The sequence below is a fragment of the Benincasa hispida genome, chromosome 11, assembly GCF_027475165.1.
Source record: "Benincasa hispida cultivar pf3 chromosome 11, pf3_genome.v1.1, whole genome shotgun sequence".
Lineage (NCBI taxonomy): Eukaryota > Viridiplantae > Streptophyta > Magnoliopsida > Cucurbitales > Cucurbitaceae > Benincasa > Benincasa hispida.
In genome coordinates this window covers 35,735,485-35,751,669 of record NC_143488.1, presented here as the reverse complement: position 1 = coordinate 35,751,669, position 16,185 = coordinate 35,735,485, and the positions used below count along the sequence as shown (strand labels likewise).

General features: G+C 36.1%; 1 protein-coding gene across 4 annotated transcripts; it reads left to right on the top strand.

The window, feature by feature from the left end:
• Positions 1-6,795: 6,795 nt before the first annotated feature.
• LOC120090406 (dentin sialophosphoprotein-like protein) lies at positions 6,796-15,902 on the top strand. 4 transcript variants are annotated; one of them, XM_039048042.2, is made up of 9 exons: positions 6,897-7,094; positions 7,848-7,962; positions 10,338-10,486; positions 11,822-12,387; positions 12,481-12,832; positions 13,343-13,714; positions 14,575-14,726; positions 15,062-15,200; positions 15,470-15,902. In XM_039048042.2, the coding sequence occupies exons 4-9, from the start codon at positions 12,026-12,028 to the stop codon at positions 15,563-15,565; spliced, it is 1,473 nt and encodes a 490-aa protein (XP_038903970.1). In that variant the 5' UTR covers positions 6,897-7,094; positions 7,848-7,962; positions 10,338-10,486; positions 11,822-12,025; the 3' UTR covers positions 15,566-15,902. The 4 variants fall into 4 exon arrangements, with proteins under 4 accessions (XP_038903969.1, XP_038903968.1, XP_038903970.1 ...); XM_090307259.1 differs by having other exon boundaries at positions 6,924-7,094; positions 15,356-15,902; XM_039048041.2 differs by lacking the exon at positions 10,338-10,486 and having other exon boundaries at positions 6,796-7,094; positions 15,356-15,902.
• The last annotated feature ends 283 nt before the right edge of the window (positions 15,903-16,185 follow it).

Below are 16,185 nucleotides of genomic sequence, written 5' to 3'. Positions count from 1 at the left end.
ATATTTATATATGCTTTATTCAATTTTTTTTCGTTATATTTATAAGCGTTATAAATACTTTGTTATGTGGGATTAGTGTTTTAGTTGTTTATTTTATAAATGGTTAGAAAATGAAATTAGAACTAAAATAATTAGTAAAAGATCCATATGTAGCAAGTCTATCTATAGTAAACCTTTTGTCGAAGGCGAGTTCTGTCTAGGTTGTGGTATTTAAGATGACGGCAACGAAACACCCCTACCTGGAAAGGTAAATTAGATAGATTTGATGCATGCAAACTAAGGCCAGTCCATTAAAGAGTTTAATATAAGTACTTGCTTTTTTTTTCAAAGACAAAAGTTGTTTTTGAGCAAACTTTATAAATGTCTTAGATCAAAATCAGTAGCCGGATTGTCTAGGTTAATAAACCCCTAGGTAGAACATTCAGTGGGAGGTTATTGGGGCATTTTCATTTTCACCTCTTGCGTTTCTCCCTCATAGTCCACACCGTGAGATCTACCCTCGGCCTTGAGGCACCTTTGGCGTGTCCGCCCAACGGATGGTGTTTAGGTAGGTCAATATCAAGGTGGATGGAGAGAGTGTTCATAGTAAGTGGGAGCAGGAAGTGCGACAGCATATCCTTCGGTCTCCCTCGTTGGATTGAATAAAGTTTTTGCGCATTGCCTCGTGGTACCATAGGTGTGTCCCCCTAAAGGATGGTTGTTTTGCGCGTTTCTTTATTTGATCTCCAGTAAGAGGATAAAGTTACTTAGTCTCTTGTCCTAATCTGTCTTTACCCTATGGTAAGCGCATTAGAACGGGACTCTGGGGCCGAAAACGAGGGGGTACACTTACGCAGTATTGTTAAGGGTTAACTATTCTGGATCGACAAATGGTGGCTATTAGGTTTAGTTCCAAGAGTTGATTCTGCCTAAGGTTGAGATTGTCTCATCCCAGTGAAGGGCCATCCGATCACCCCACCGGTGATGTTTGTCCTGCCTCACTGGGGCATCATTGCAAAATAGAAGTCTTTTTTACTAAGGGTACTTGGAATCTGTTTTGCTAAAAATTAATTGGTTAATTAAAAAGTGGTTTTTGCAAAGTCTTATAAAAGGTTATTCATTTTTTTTCAACAACGGTTGTTTTTTAATGGCATCAGCCACTATTAATTTGCTTAGCATCGAAAAACTAAATGGCCAAAACTATTCAAGTTGGAAACATATGCTCACGACGATACTCATCATCGAAGATCTGAAGTTTTTCCTTACGGAGGAATGTCCTCCTATTCCACCTCAGGACGCTACTCGAAATGTTCGGACAGTGTACGAGCATTGGATACGGGCAAATGAGAAGGCCCGAGCCGATATTCTGGTCAGTCTAAGTGACATTTTGGCCAAGAAACACGAGTTCAAAGTCTCAGCTTGTGAGATCATCACATCCCTGTGGGGAATATTCGGACAGCCATCTGGACAGCTCAAGCATTAGGCTCTGAAACACATCTTCAGCTCCAAAATGGAGGAAGGCACCTCTGTTCGTGAACATGTGTTGAATATGATGGTCCACTTTAACGTGGCAGAAATGAATGGTTCTAAAATCGATGAGGGTAGTCAGGTTAACATTATCCTGCATTCATTGCCGGAGAGCTTCCTCCACTTTGTCAGCAATGCGATTCTTAACAAAGTGGAATATTCCCTTACCACTCTCCTCAACGAGTTGCAGACTAACCAATCATTTTTTAAAATTAAGGAAAAAGGGGAGGTGAGGCAAATGTTGTCTCGTCCTCTAAAAAGTTCTATCGAGGTTCAACTTCAGGAACAAAGTCTACACCTTCCACTTCTAACTCTAGAAAGGGGAAGAAGAAGAAGGGTGGTAAAGGGAAAGGGAATGCATCTGTTCTGCCACCTGTCGCCTAGAAAAAGCATCCACCACCGGTTAAAAAAGGAAAATGTTTCCACTGTAACCAGGATGGACACTAGAAGAGGAATTTTCCTCGTTATCTGAAGGAAAAGAAGGCTGCCAAGGCTAAGGCCAGGGCAGACAGAGGTAAATATGATTTGTTTGTATTAGAAACTTGTTTAATGGAGAATGATGATTCTGCTTGGATATTAGATTCGGGCGCCACTAATCATGTATGATCTTCTTTTCAGAGGATTAGATCCTGGAGACAGTTGGAGGATGGTGAGATGACGATGCGAATAGGCAGCAGGGCACGTCGTCTCAGCTGTGGCAGTGGGAGATATCCAGTTTACTTTACAGAATAGATTTCTTATATTAAAAGATATCTTTGTAGTACCTGAACTTAAAAGGAACCTTATTTATGTAAAGTGTCTGTTACAATAAAATTATACTATTGAATAAAGTGTTTATTCATAAGGATGGTGTTGAAATTTGTACATCTAAACTGGAAATAACTTGTATGTGCTAAGAACTTTTGCCGTAAGTTCCCTCCATAACATAGAGATGTTTAAAACTGTCGTAACTCAATCTAAATGCCAACGAATTTCTCCAAAACCTTGTTGGACATGGTTTGTTCGATGATGAATTACGCTTCCTTACTAGACGCATTTTGGGGTTTTGCAGTGGGGACTACAGTATACATTCTCAATTGTGTTCCTTCTAAGAGTGTTGCAAGAACACCTCTGGAGTTGTGGAACGGGCGTAAAGCTACTTTGCGTCACTTTCGCATATGGGGTTGCTCAGCACATGTGCTTAAGGAAAATCCCAAGAAGTTGGAATCACGATCGAAGTTGTGCCTCTTTGTAGGCTACTGCAAAGGTACACGAGGAGGTTACTTTTATGATCCATTCAAAAATAAGGTGTTTGTTTCCACGAATGCTACTTTCCTGGAGGAGGATCATATCAGGGAGCACAGTCCACGTAGTAAAGTCGTATTAAGTGAGCTTTCCAAAGAAACTACTGAAACTTCAACCTGAGTTGTTGAAGAACCTGATTCATCAAACAGAATTATTGATGATAGTTCATCTGGTAGGTCGGTTCCACCTCAAGAGTTGAGGGAACCTCGACTCAGTGTGAGGATTATGAACCCGCTTGATCGTTATTTGGGTTTCACAGAAATCTTAGCTATGGTGATAGATGGCGACGTTGAGGATCTGTTGTCCTATAAAAAGGCAATGGAGGATGTTGACTGGGATGAATGGGTCAAAGCCATGAATCTCGAGATGGAGTTGATGTACTTCAACTCGGTATGGGAACTTGTAGATCAGCCTGATGAGGTAAGACCTATAGGTTGTAAATGGATCTACAAGTGCAAACGGGGTGCTGATGGGAAGGTGCAAACCTTCAAGGCTCGACTTGTGACAAAGGGTTATATCTAGATGGAGGGAGTCAACTATGAGGAGACTTTCTCACCTGTTGCCATGTTAAAGTCGATCTGTATGATAGTGCATCGAGGTGACGTGATCGTCACGAAGATCACCTCAGAGAAAAACGTTGTTGATTCATTTACGAAGGTTCTCACGGCTATAGTGCTTGAGAGTCACCATTAGAGCATGGGTCTATGGGACCGCCCGCAACTGGACTAGAGCAAGTGGGAGATTTGTTGCACTGGGTTTTTATGCCCTAGTTTATTGTTTTGTGCCTGTTTACTTGTACTCCCCACTTTGCTTTAGAACAAGTGGGAAATTGTTGAGGTTTGTGCTCTAAAGTCTCATGTCCAGTAGTTTGTAAACAACTTTGTACAGACACTTGTGATGTATAATATAAATGATATTTTCTTCACTACTTGACTTTGCACATTTAGATTTTACCACAAACCAATAAACATAAAATCCCTGGTTATCTATATGTAACTCAAGCATGTATATGGTGACATACAAGTGGATCATGTCTTGAGTGATAACCAAAATGGTCTGTAGTATGTGGATATAGGAGGGAAACCTTATCCTGGTAACGGATGCGGCCCGCTTTGTGGAATGGTCACAAGTGTTATGACTTGTCACAGATGATCTGGTCCTGATCATTTGTGTAGGGGACATGCGAGCGGAGGCGTCATAAACAAAGATTTTGTATAAGACCTGACCATGAAATGTTAACGTCTCGTTATATAACACCGTTTATAACTGAGACTTCACTTCACTAGGATGACCATAGGTAACATGACCTCAATCCTGAGTGAGTTGGGAACTCCTGCCATTGAGGGCGGTCCTTTGATTTGCATGGGTGCGAGTGGCCAGAACGCCGAATCAAACCTACCATTTTGGGGATTCGTCTGATTTGGGAGCTAGAAACTCAGTTACACAAGATAGAATTCACTCCTTCCCCGAGGTAGGGGTAAGTAGATAGATAGCTCCCTTAAGGATTGATTCCAGGGCTTGAACGATGTGGCGCCACACACCTTCTCATGGCTCGAGAGGTGTGCACACATAGTAGGACTATGTTGTATTGTTCATTAGAGGGATCAGTTTGTACTTAAGGAGAAAGATATAATTACAGGGGCAAAACGGTAAATTGGCCTGTTGTAATTGCAAGCATCTGTGAAGGGTCATCGTACTAATGATTGGTTATATTCAATGGACATAGAAATATATCTATGGCAAGAAGAGTTCAACTGTCGGTCTTTGGAATGCCTGGCAATTAACGGATGGTGGATATCATGACTAAAGAGTTTAGTCAGCTATTCACATACCGTTGGAGCTTCAAGCCATAGGTCCATAAGGTCCCCTTAGTAGCTTGGATACAAGTTAAGAGTCAGTTTTTGGGTCAATTTGAAATGTTCAAATTGACAAGAGGGAGTTCGATTATATATGATATAATTGAACGAGTTAATTAAATATGATATAATTAACTTTATGTATGAAATACATTAATTTGGAGGAAATTGGATATAAATATGATTTATATCTAGTAGAGGAAAAAATATTATAATTAATATTTGATATTAATTTATAAGTTATGAATGTGATAAGATCACATTAATTGGACGGTTATAAAGGAAATGGGAAGGTGCCTCTTCGTTTAAAATAACGGATGAGTGCATTATAAATAGCAGATTGTATGTTGATCTCGGGGTACATGAGTATTGTGAAAAAGATAGTGTCATCGTTTAGAAAATCAGTGCCTATACGATAGGACTGCACAATCGCTTACATATACGAAATTGCTAAGCGATCGCATACCAATTACATCGTCGCGCGCTATTATATAAACGATTGTTTACCTTTTTACTATGTGATCGTTTAGCTCTCGGTATTTACTAAACAATCGTATAGACGATCGCTTAGATTTTCATACGCGATCGTTTTGGACGATCGCTCACCCTTTTCCTACACGATCATATAGACGATCGTTTACATTTTCCTACATGATCATTTAGACGATCGCTTACTTTTACTACACGATCGTACACTTTACCTAAACGATAAAATATATTGTCTATGCGATAGACGACCACATCTCCCACTTGCTTGATCATTGTGTACGGTCGCTCTTCCTCCTTCCCTCTATCAAATCCGAACAAAGCCTACACTTTGGATTCTCACTCCAAGAATACTGAGGGCTCTAAATGGTGTTGTCTTCTCCGATTCCTTTTGTTTGAGTGGTGAATATTCGAGGTAGACGGTTGGGCTTCAGACTCGAGAAATCTTCATCTGGTATGATTTCTTGATCCCTTTAGCATTATGAAAGTATGTTTGAATGTATATGCGGTAATTTTGTCACAATGAATTAGAAAGATCCGTTTCCACTCGTAGGTACTCTTCAATAAGAGTTCCTTCAATTACGCACCCTTCATTCCTTTACCATTTGTAGATTACATTTTAATTGGGGTAAATGTGGCCTAAAATCAACTTTCAAGAGCTAGATTTGAGTTATCAAATTTCAAGATGTTTGAGATCGATGCTCATTGGCATGGGTTGAACCTAGCTATAAAGAGATCCGATTGAGTCACAATAATAATTGTAACGAATTTGTTTTAGTGAATATCACAATTTGTCAATGAGGTTTAGATCTACTATCATTCCTAAAAAAATTAAAGTTGGGTCATAATATATTTAGTTTTACTCCAAAACTCTAATTACCCCAATGGGTCAAGAGCTAGTTCTTGTAATGTATGCACTTTCAAAAAAGATATTGAACAAAATATATCTCATTTTAAATATTGATGATCAAGATAATAGAAGCCACAACTCAAAAGAAGAAAAATAAAATAAAAAAGTTATCATAGTATTCTATTTCCAATACCAACGTGATAGATGAATCAACATTTTTATTATACTGTAGAAAAATTCAAGAACATAAAAAAATATTAAAATATCACGATTGCAAAAGTAATAAATACATTAACTTAGCTAAAAGTCCTAAAATATTTATTTACTAATTTAAGTATATTTTTCAATTTTTTATTTTTATAAAATTTTAAAAAATACCTATGGACATCAACCTTTAATCCACCTTGCCCTTCATGTACCTTAAATTAAAATAATTTTAAATAAAGCCAAACCTTTTAAAACACAAACAACAATGCACTGAAAAAAACTACATAAATTAATAATATTTTGTACAACATAGTCGGTTGGAGAAATAAAAAAATAAGAAAAAAATAATATTTAAAATAATAAAAGAAAAAATTATAAAAAGAAATACCCACCCGAAAAAAAAAAAAAAAGAAAGAGACCACTGAAGTTATAAATAAATATATATGTGTACAATAATACGTCAGCCAACGCCCAACTTTTAGAACCCACTGTCTTAAAAGGAATCTTCCAGCAGTATGCCACGTGTCGCAAATCGAGCGATTGCTACAAAATTGAACCAATCACGCTGCCGAAACTGATCGGATCTCTTCTCGAGCTCTCGTCCACGAATTCTGATATCCCATCTCTCTTCTTTCTTTCCTCACGACACGTGTCCAATTTTCCGCTACTAGTTTTATAATTAAGGAATAGTAAAATATTCTTCCTCCAAAAAAAAAAAAAAAGAAAAGAAAAAAAGAGAGAAGTCGAAACAAACCAGCTCCTTTGCAAACCTGACTGAAGAAACAAAACCCACCTAGGGCTTATCTTTCCTTTTGTCCTAGCTGTATTTTTTTCTTCTTCGATTCCAAATCCTTGGTTTTTCTTTAAAGCCTTTCGGATTCTCTCACTACAATTTTGGAATCCAGGTGAGTTTTGTATTTTTTTTTTTCCGTTCTTTTTTCTGGGTGGATCGTTGTTGGTTTTGTTGTTTGTCTTCTGGCTTGGTGATTCGATTCCTGAGGTGTTTATGGGGTTTGAGCTGTTTGGTTGTTGAAGAAAATGGGTTGGATTGAGAAAAGCCTTTCTTGAATTTTGTTTATGGGAATTGGTTTCATCGAAAGGAAGTGAAATTGATGAGTTTCTGAGTGTTTTAGCGGATGAGTTAATAAAAAGAGGGGATGCTTATTCTTTGAAGCTGTAATTTTTTTTTTTTATTATTTCATGTTTCTGGTTCAAAGGGGTTGTTTTCTTTTTTTTCATATTAATTTTCAACTTTTTTTCATTATAAATTGGTTGATGAACTCATTTTTCTTTTCATCCGGGAACTTTTTGGATCAATTCGTCTTTTCAGATCACTTTTGGGTTAATTTGATGGACGGGAAATATTAGATCTAAGAAGAGTAAATTTAATAATTTTGTATGTTTGTTTGGACAGTATTACAAAAGGGGGGAAAAAAATAATGAATAACCAAAATTCCTTTAATAACTTACACCCCCGGGAAAATAATATTACCGGAATAAGTAAAAGAAATCTTTCTACCGTTCCTTCTTAATACTTCCGTATCCGATAGCATGTTTCTACTGTTTTTCCCTTTACAGTCTCCAATGGGTCGGTTTAGAACGCAAGTATGTATGAATCTGAGGAACTCGTGTCATTTTTTCTTCTATTCTTTATTCAGATTTTATTGCTGGGCAAGTTCGTGATTGAGATATGAGATCATATCAAACAATTTTTTGCTTCTTAGATGGTGGATAGAGGATCTCGAAGGAATGTCTGACTTGTGTATGTATAAGGTAGAGTTTACTTCCCCGTTTTTATCTATTTTTTAATTATTAATATGAACTGATGTTGGTTGTTTTTCCTAATAGAGACGCTAAATATCTCTCACGTTCCTGGCTTTGCATGGTTGTCCGTTTATTGATGTTACTACCATACCGAGAATTGTTAGTTTATCCAAAATTTCAAATTTTCAACTATCATTGATTTTGTAGCATTATTTAGTGTAAAAAATCTAACGGCCATTGAAATGTCATCCCACCCACTTAAAAATGGCTATAAAAGACCAACGGGGATATATCTAAGTATTTTAATTTCCACAACCTAGTCTGTTCACTAATAAATTTTCTTCGACTATTTTTAGAATTCAAAGACACAGACTACCTATGAAAAATATCCAATTTGAGTAAGGTCGTAAATTTTCTTTGGCTATTAATCATATGTTTTTAGTACACCCCTTGTCTAGTGTTAGTGCTGTCACAAAACTCATAAGAAAAGTAAAGGATGCTTGCTGGATCACGTGGTTAACTAGAAATTTTGTTTTAACATGTACTCCACATGTAGTGCGTTCTTGTTTTGCAAAGTAGTTTAAATATGGTTTAGTTGCAATCTTTTCGGCTTGATGATCATCGATTCAGTTAGCCTCCATAGGTTAGATAACTGGCTGAATTATGTTTCCTCTAGCACCCATGACAGCTCGTCCAGGTGTTTATTTATGAATCTTGGTTGTATTGAATGCCAAATTACTGTGTGATTAGCTTGGTGATACATTATTCACATATACATCCCTCGCTGTACATTGGCTGAACAAGAATTTGAGGCACCTTTATTGGTTTTAACAATAAGCCTCATAAATCAGGCCTCCATTTCTTCACTGCCAACACAACAGTAATTACTTCTCTTTCATAAATTGCCTTATGGTAATAACTTAGAGGGAAGGCTTTTGTAAGGTTTCCGGTGCCAATGCCAATGCAAAACAGTTTTTTGGATGTCTTCTTGTTTGAAGTGTCTTTGGAAATGACCGGACTTCAAATCAATGCTGAAAAAGATAGCTCATGGTGTTCATCTGAGAGTTATTTAGCAATCAAGTTTGGGATGTAGTTTGGATTGTCTTTTGATTATGGTTCATAATTTATAGAAAACGGCAACTTCCATCCTTTTTATTAACTGGAAAAACTAGATTAGAGATTGTTGACGCCCAAGACAAGGATAGCAAGCTGATCTGATTCCTTATTCCGTAGGTCAGTACGCCAATTTAGGAACCATGAGTTCTTAAGAAGCAAAACTCTTTCTGTGGATGCTAGTTCTTAACAGTACGAACACGCAAGACAAGGTGCAAAGGAGAACTCCTTTATTCTCTTAGGTTATGTCACGTGTAAGGGGAGTGAAGAGATCCTCAGTAACCTTCCTTTTTTTAACTACCAGTTTGCCTCTAAAGCTTGGAAGTTTATCAATCAAACGTTTTGGTTTGGTCTGGTGTTCTTATTAAGGATGTTAACAAATGGCTCCCTGTGTTACTTTCGGGTTGGTGGTTGAGGATAAAGCAAGAATGCTGTGGTCCACTACTACTAGAGCACATTTGGAACGGAATGAATGAGCTTTTTTTATATTTCTTGTTAATTTTTGTGAAAATATATTCATAATGAAAAGATACGTCAAGTTGGAGTTCCCGTCACCTTGAAGCTTTTCAAAGACAAGTTATTAAGGTGGATTTGGCTAGGTTCCCCAAAAGCACTATTAACCCATTTTCCACCTTGATGTTCATAATGAGTTATTTTTTATCCACACACATTGATCTTGTCATTAATACTACCAAACTAGGAAACAAGAAGTTCATTGCCTTGTGCCCTGGAAACACAATATTTTGGTTGCTTATGATATCTGATATGCAATTTTTAGATGTCCTTGAAGCAGTGCTAATACTAACGTTGTAACATGAGAGAATTTCATATTTACCAGGATGATCAATCTTATTCCTTTTATAGGATTTAAACGACATCTTCCCTTACTTTTCCACCTTAGCATCCAATTGTTTTCTAGAGATTATACTAGCTTTCTTTTTTTCAATTTAATTTATCTTCTATTTGTTTGAAATTTGAATATCTTTACTTGTCTCTAATGATTTGAGTTAATCTTATAATCTAGACTCATGTGGTGTGTGTGTGCACATGCATGCATGTATATTTAACTTATATGCATTTGGCTAGAAGGCCAAATTGTTGGTGCAAAGCAAACTATTCTTGTAGATTTACTTAGCAGTAGCCCTTCTCTGTAACTAATGTGTCTTCAGAGGTATGTATCTGTTTTGATTGCCAATTTGGCTTCCAACTGAATGCCCTTTTTTTCTAGTTCCAACTCTAGATCCGTCCATATAATATCATCTTATTAACAGGACTTTTGCAATTCAAGTTCAAGCTAAGGACCATGAAATGGATGTCGTAGTATAATAAGATATCACTGGTATTTGCTGATCTTGTGGTCGGTCATAAGTTGGTGTAGCTGATGTTGCCATTGAGATGAAGGCGACATCACTAGTAACTGGTATTCTGAAATCCTTAAATTTTCGTTCTGAATCAACATGTCTCTGCATATTTTCAGTTTTACAGTTAAAAGGAGATTGTTTCTGGCTTCTTAATCCGAATTGTAAGCAGAAGACTATCACTCTAACAATCTCACGTGGTTGTGTACAAGAAACTTATGGCAATAGTCTATGCAAAGCTCTAGCTTAGATGGGCTATTTATTATTCTTTAGTCTTCCAATAAGTATCAAATTATTTGTTAGGGAAAAGAAGAAAACAAAATTGAAAAGTCATACAAGTAAATCTAAGACTAAAACTATTAACTAAAGTGGGTATGTGTAATTGTTAATTTTCTGAAACTAAAGACTAAAGAAGCAATAAACTGAACACTGTGCGGGGAAATCCTCCTACCTTTTATTACGCTGATGAACATGATGTTTGAGATGATGGGTGAGGGCAGGATTCTGGCACTTAGCAGCCATTTCTCCATTAAGGATCATCAATTGAGTGTATTTTTTGGGAACAATAATTTATGGATGGATGTTATATCCATTCTTTTATTTCTCTATAAGATTGAAAAAGTCACATTTATACATATTTTATTGTAGTCCTAAACTTTTTACTTTTGAATTGTTTTTTTCTCACTCATTGAACTTTCAAATGTTTTGTTTAAGTTCATAAACTTGATGATCCATGTTCACTTTTTATTAATAGTTCTAACAGAATTTCAAATTCATTTTCAGACTTTACGTCTAACTTGCTATTTATAGCTTTAATGACTCGTCCACATAGACATCTACTCTAGTACTCATCATGTAATGCACAAAGTATGTCACACCAAGTTTCAATCAAATAATTTATAAAATATTAATAAAAATGACTTGAATGGTTTTTTGAGAACTGAAAGAGAACATTTGAAAGTTTAAGAACCAAAGAAGGGTATTATTGATACTATCATTCATACGGTTTTTTTTGGTGCAAAGATATACTGGCTCCCATAGCTTTTCTTTTCTTTATCTCTTTGAACTTTGTAGCTATCAAAATATTTATGTTTTGTATAAAGAAACGGTTTGAAGTTGTGCTATCAAAGAAAACTAATTCGATTGGCTAGAATAAGGGGTTACCGATGTTTACATCAAGTTTAAATGTAACAATTTTGCTATTGCACGCAGTGCTGGTATTTTGGATTTAGTTCACCTGCATGATGAGTGTTCAATTAGGTTTTGTATTTTCCGAGATGTAACAATTTATCCAAATCTTTTTAATGTAAGTGGGAAAAATAAAAAAAATATATATCTTTGCCTTTTATTTTAAAATTTAAAGCATTATAGCTTTATACCTTGTAATTGTGTTGCAGCTCAAGGATAATATTTGGAAGGACTTCACTGAGAATGATGATTATATAGTGCCTCATCTTGGTGATGAACTTTGGGATCTACTTGAAGTACAGAGTGATAGTCTCGGGAATTCTAATTGCAGAGTTGGCTTTATAAACGATGCTTACAGTGCAACTAAGTTCAGTTTTCTTGGTAAGGAGAAAGTAAAAACACAAACATCAATCATGAAGAGTACGGTGCTGGAAAAAGATTCATGGTCTCATATGCCTGATGGTGTCCCTTCTTCATTAAAAAGTGACTCATTCAAAGATACGAAAATGGAATCTAGTAGTCTTACTATGTCAAACAATTGCTTTAAAACAGACGTGGGTACAGATCTTGATTACTGCACAGATGATCATATTGTAACTGACAATAGTGCTGCAGACGAGAATGACATGTATCAATATTCAGTCAGTCACATTTCCCAAACAGATAATGATATTAGTTTTCTGGATGATGATCGTGAAAACGAAGAAAATAACGATCTTCTGTATTATGGGTGGCAAGATATAGGAAGCTTTGAGGATGTTGATAGGATGTTTAGGTAACCTTCTGCATTCCTCATAACTTGTTTTTCCATTTGTTTATTTTTCATAATATGAAGGCTGAATTCTTTGATCCCACTGTGATGATACAGAAATTGTGATTCAACATTTGGGCTTGGGAATCTAAGCAATGAAGATGATCTACGTTGGTTTTCCCCATCCCATGGCTCGGAAAAACTTGAAGATCCATCAAAGTCAAACTTTAAATTTTCATGCTGTGAAGGAAGTACAATAAATGATGCATCTGAATTTAATGAAGAGTCTAATCCCGTGAATTCAGAGCCTTCATCTGATGGTTTGAACAGAAATAACATTTTAAATGGTTGCAAGATGAATGATGGGATTACCGACATTGGTGACTCTGCTGCTATGAGTCACTTGTCAGCTGCTGACATGGCAGATAGAAAAGGCGATTCTAGAGGTGACTTGATACCTAAAAAACAGGTTTGTTATTATTCTTCTAATTTTCTGTTTAAAATTTACTTTTCTGGATCTTTATTCAACCTCTAACCAAGAATAAAATAAAACCTTTCTCATTTTATTTGTAAGTGAGGCCTTCACTCCCCAACCTTGAAGAAGTCATTATGGAAGGAAACGTATAGAGTTTCATTTACTGAAGATTTTAGCATAAACTTCTAGGGCCATTATAGGATAATGTAAAAAATGTCCAAGCATAATTTTCTGGAACTCGTCAAATTATAAACTTATGACTGAAATGTAAATAATGTTCAAAGTTTTTCAAGGCATAAATGAAGAGCAATACATAATACTAGGGAAAATTTTCCCCTTTGGTTTTGAAGGTTTAAATAGAGATCTAGATCTGATTTGTTGAGTGGTATGTTACAAAAAGTTTATGTTTGCACCTCGATTATAATGATGCATATTAGCAAATTTTGGTGTCTTTAGCTCTTTCTTGTACAAAATCTACAAGTAACGACCACCTATTTTCTGCAGGAGTCATCTTATGCATCTAATCAACTACATAGCTCTCATTATCCTTCCTTTGACGCTCCAACAATTGCAGCAAATGAAAATAGAGAGAAACTGTACCACCAGGATTTACCAGCCTCATTCAATAAGAATTTCACTTTTATGTCTGTGCCAAGTTCGGAAACATTCAATACTTCGTTTCCAGTTAGGAAGCAGGCTTCAAGGTCTGAAAGTGAAATTGATGATGGTCACAGCGAAACTGGAGTAGTTAGCCGAGGAAGTAGAGCAGAATTAGATTCTTCAAATGCTCAAGATAAGTCTTGCAGGAGCACTAGGCTGGATGGAATCTCACTGGAAGCAACTAGTTTTCGCCAGCTTCAACAAGTAATGGAGCAGGTAGTAGTACTTTCCTTGCTTTTCACATCACAAAATAGTCTTTATTGTCCATTTTGCATGGAAAATGTAATTTGCAAGCATAATAGTTATACTTCCTGTTCGCAGTTAGCATGTTGCTTTTTGCCAACTAACCATAGCCAACAGTCTGACCATGGCCATAAAAATAATATTTGGCGCTTTTCTTCATTCCCTACAACTTATGGTGTTCATTGCTTTTATGTCTTGAAATTCCACTAGTAAAAAATTGTCTGTATATCTTAATCAACATCATCTTGAGGAAACACTGGCACAATATGACATCGGTATGCATATTTTAGTTATATTTGAATTGAACAATTGCATTAAGTTTCATTGATTTCACTTTAAATATGTGTAAGTTTATGGTATCTATTTTAAAAGATAGCATTATAGAAGTGATTAAATATTCAACAGCTCAAGTACTTAAAAGAAACTGGTCATGTATTTCCAATTTAAAAAAATCTAGAAACTAACGAACTTATAATATTTTTGTTACGTTACGTACTTTTAGCTAACTAGCTTTTTTTAGCTTGCACTTGTTAAAGTGCGGATTATGTGAACTTTTATCTTTATTTTATTTTATTTTATTTTTTAATGCATGTTTCATTGTTTATTCATCCTTAACCTCTTTGATTCTTTTAACAACTCACTACACAGGTGAGCATTTTGCATGTCCATACTCTTGAGCAAACATTTACGTGGTTCATACATTGGAAACTAAAGATTAGCCAAGATTCAGAAAATTCTTTGACAATAAGCTTTTAGATGTGTTTACTAGTATATGTGTATGTGAATATCGTGATATTCTTCTTGCAACTAACTTTTTGGACCAATTAATTCAGTTGGATATCAGGACAAAACTATGCATAAGAGACAGCCTCTATCGCCTGGCAAGAAGTGCAGAGCAGAGACATAACTGTGCAAATCTCAATGAGAATATTGGTGAAGATAAATTTGTTAGAGTTGCTTCGTCAATTGATCAAGATCCAAATAGGCAAGTTCTTGCTGTTTTCTGACCTTATTGTATTTTTTTTCTTTTCTACCATTTAGCATGGGTATATTCTTAGGCCTCGTTTACTTAATCTAAATGAGGATGATGGAAAGCTGGAATGAATGCGTACTGAAAAGAAAAATTATAGAATGGAAATAAAAATTCTATATTACGTTCAAGAAAACTATGCTAACTTGCTCAATGTCTCCGAAAATTGGCCAGTATGGCTGGATGGTTATCGGCGGTTATTGTCCCCCCTCCCACCCCCCACCCCGCGGGTGCCTTTTTCCGTCTATGGAGTTATCCAACTTTCTTACTGTGGATTTTGGTTTTAACAGGAGTGGAGGTTTTCTGGATTTGGAAACTGATACCAATCCTATAGACCGGTCAGTGGCCCACTTGCTGTTTCACAGGCCTTCAGATCCATCATTAATGCCTGCTGGTGGTAACACCTTGCCACTGAAATCTCACAAACTGGTTAGCTCTTTAACCTTTCAGTTTTCTTCCTGTACTGTATGGAATAGAATCACCTCCAGTTTGAGAAACTCAAGATTGACCTATTTATCTGTTCAATGTCATTCGTCTTGCCATGTTATCTTGACACGTTGTTATATTTTGCATAAAATATCAAGATGATATAACATGGACTGAAGAAATGGAGATGATGATCCATTCAAATTTCCATTTCCCTTACCAGCAGACTTATTTCCTGTCAAGAGATTCACTGGTCTGTCATCAATCTGCAGGTGTCAGCCGAAAAACAAAATTTCCAGGACGAAACCGGTGCAGCTGCAGCTTGTGCAGCAGATCAAAAGCCACTGTCGAATGGGAAAAAACTATGAGCAGTAAGCTCTGTAAAATATTGTGTAATAACACGCGTGAGGCCCGCCATCGATGCATGGAGTGATTCCAATACTCCTTTATAACCTACCTTAAGCTCTGTGATATGTGTTCCCAATTCCTCCATGCATCCTTGTTGGTCCAGCTCCTTCAAATCCTTACCTTGAAAAGCTAAGTAGGCTATAATTCTACTTGTCTTTGGCTAATGTATTAAGAGCCTGTTTTAATATGCTGATTACAAAATTGTCATGTGCATTAGTTATTGCTTTGATAGGCTAATCACAATTCACAGGTCTTGTTTATACAGTCAGCTGGTGGAGGCTCCTCTCTTCTTGGTTATATTTGTTGTTTGCAATTTTTTGTCCCTGTGGTACTTTTAGGAAATGGTCTGGCCATGATTTTTTGGAAATTTAAATTATTCCTGTTTGTATGTTTTAGTGATCTAATTGAGTTCAAAGTTTAGATTATATGTAGTATATACCTCTTTATTTAGATGAACAAATAGTGGGTTACATGTAAAGTTCTTTTTCTTTTCCTTTTTCAAGTATAATTTTATGCGGGGTTTCCAATGAATACAATTTGATGAATTATCTCTACTTTGGGGCTAGTTTTCTTTGGATTC

Bases quoted from the DNA above. Each gene is read 5' to 3' on its own strand.
- LOC120090406 (XM_039048040.2), top strand. From the start codon at position 7,939: ATGTCTGACTTGTGTATGTATAAG. The intron at 7,963-11,821 runs GTAGAGTTTACT...ATTGTGTTGCAG, and splicing joins CTGACTTGTGTATGTATAAG to CTCAAGGATAATATTTGGAA. The intron at 12,388-12,480 runs GTAACCTTCTGC...GTGATGATACAG, and splicing joins GATGTTGATAGGATGTTTAG to AAATTGTGATTCAACATTTG.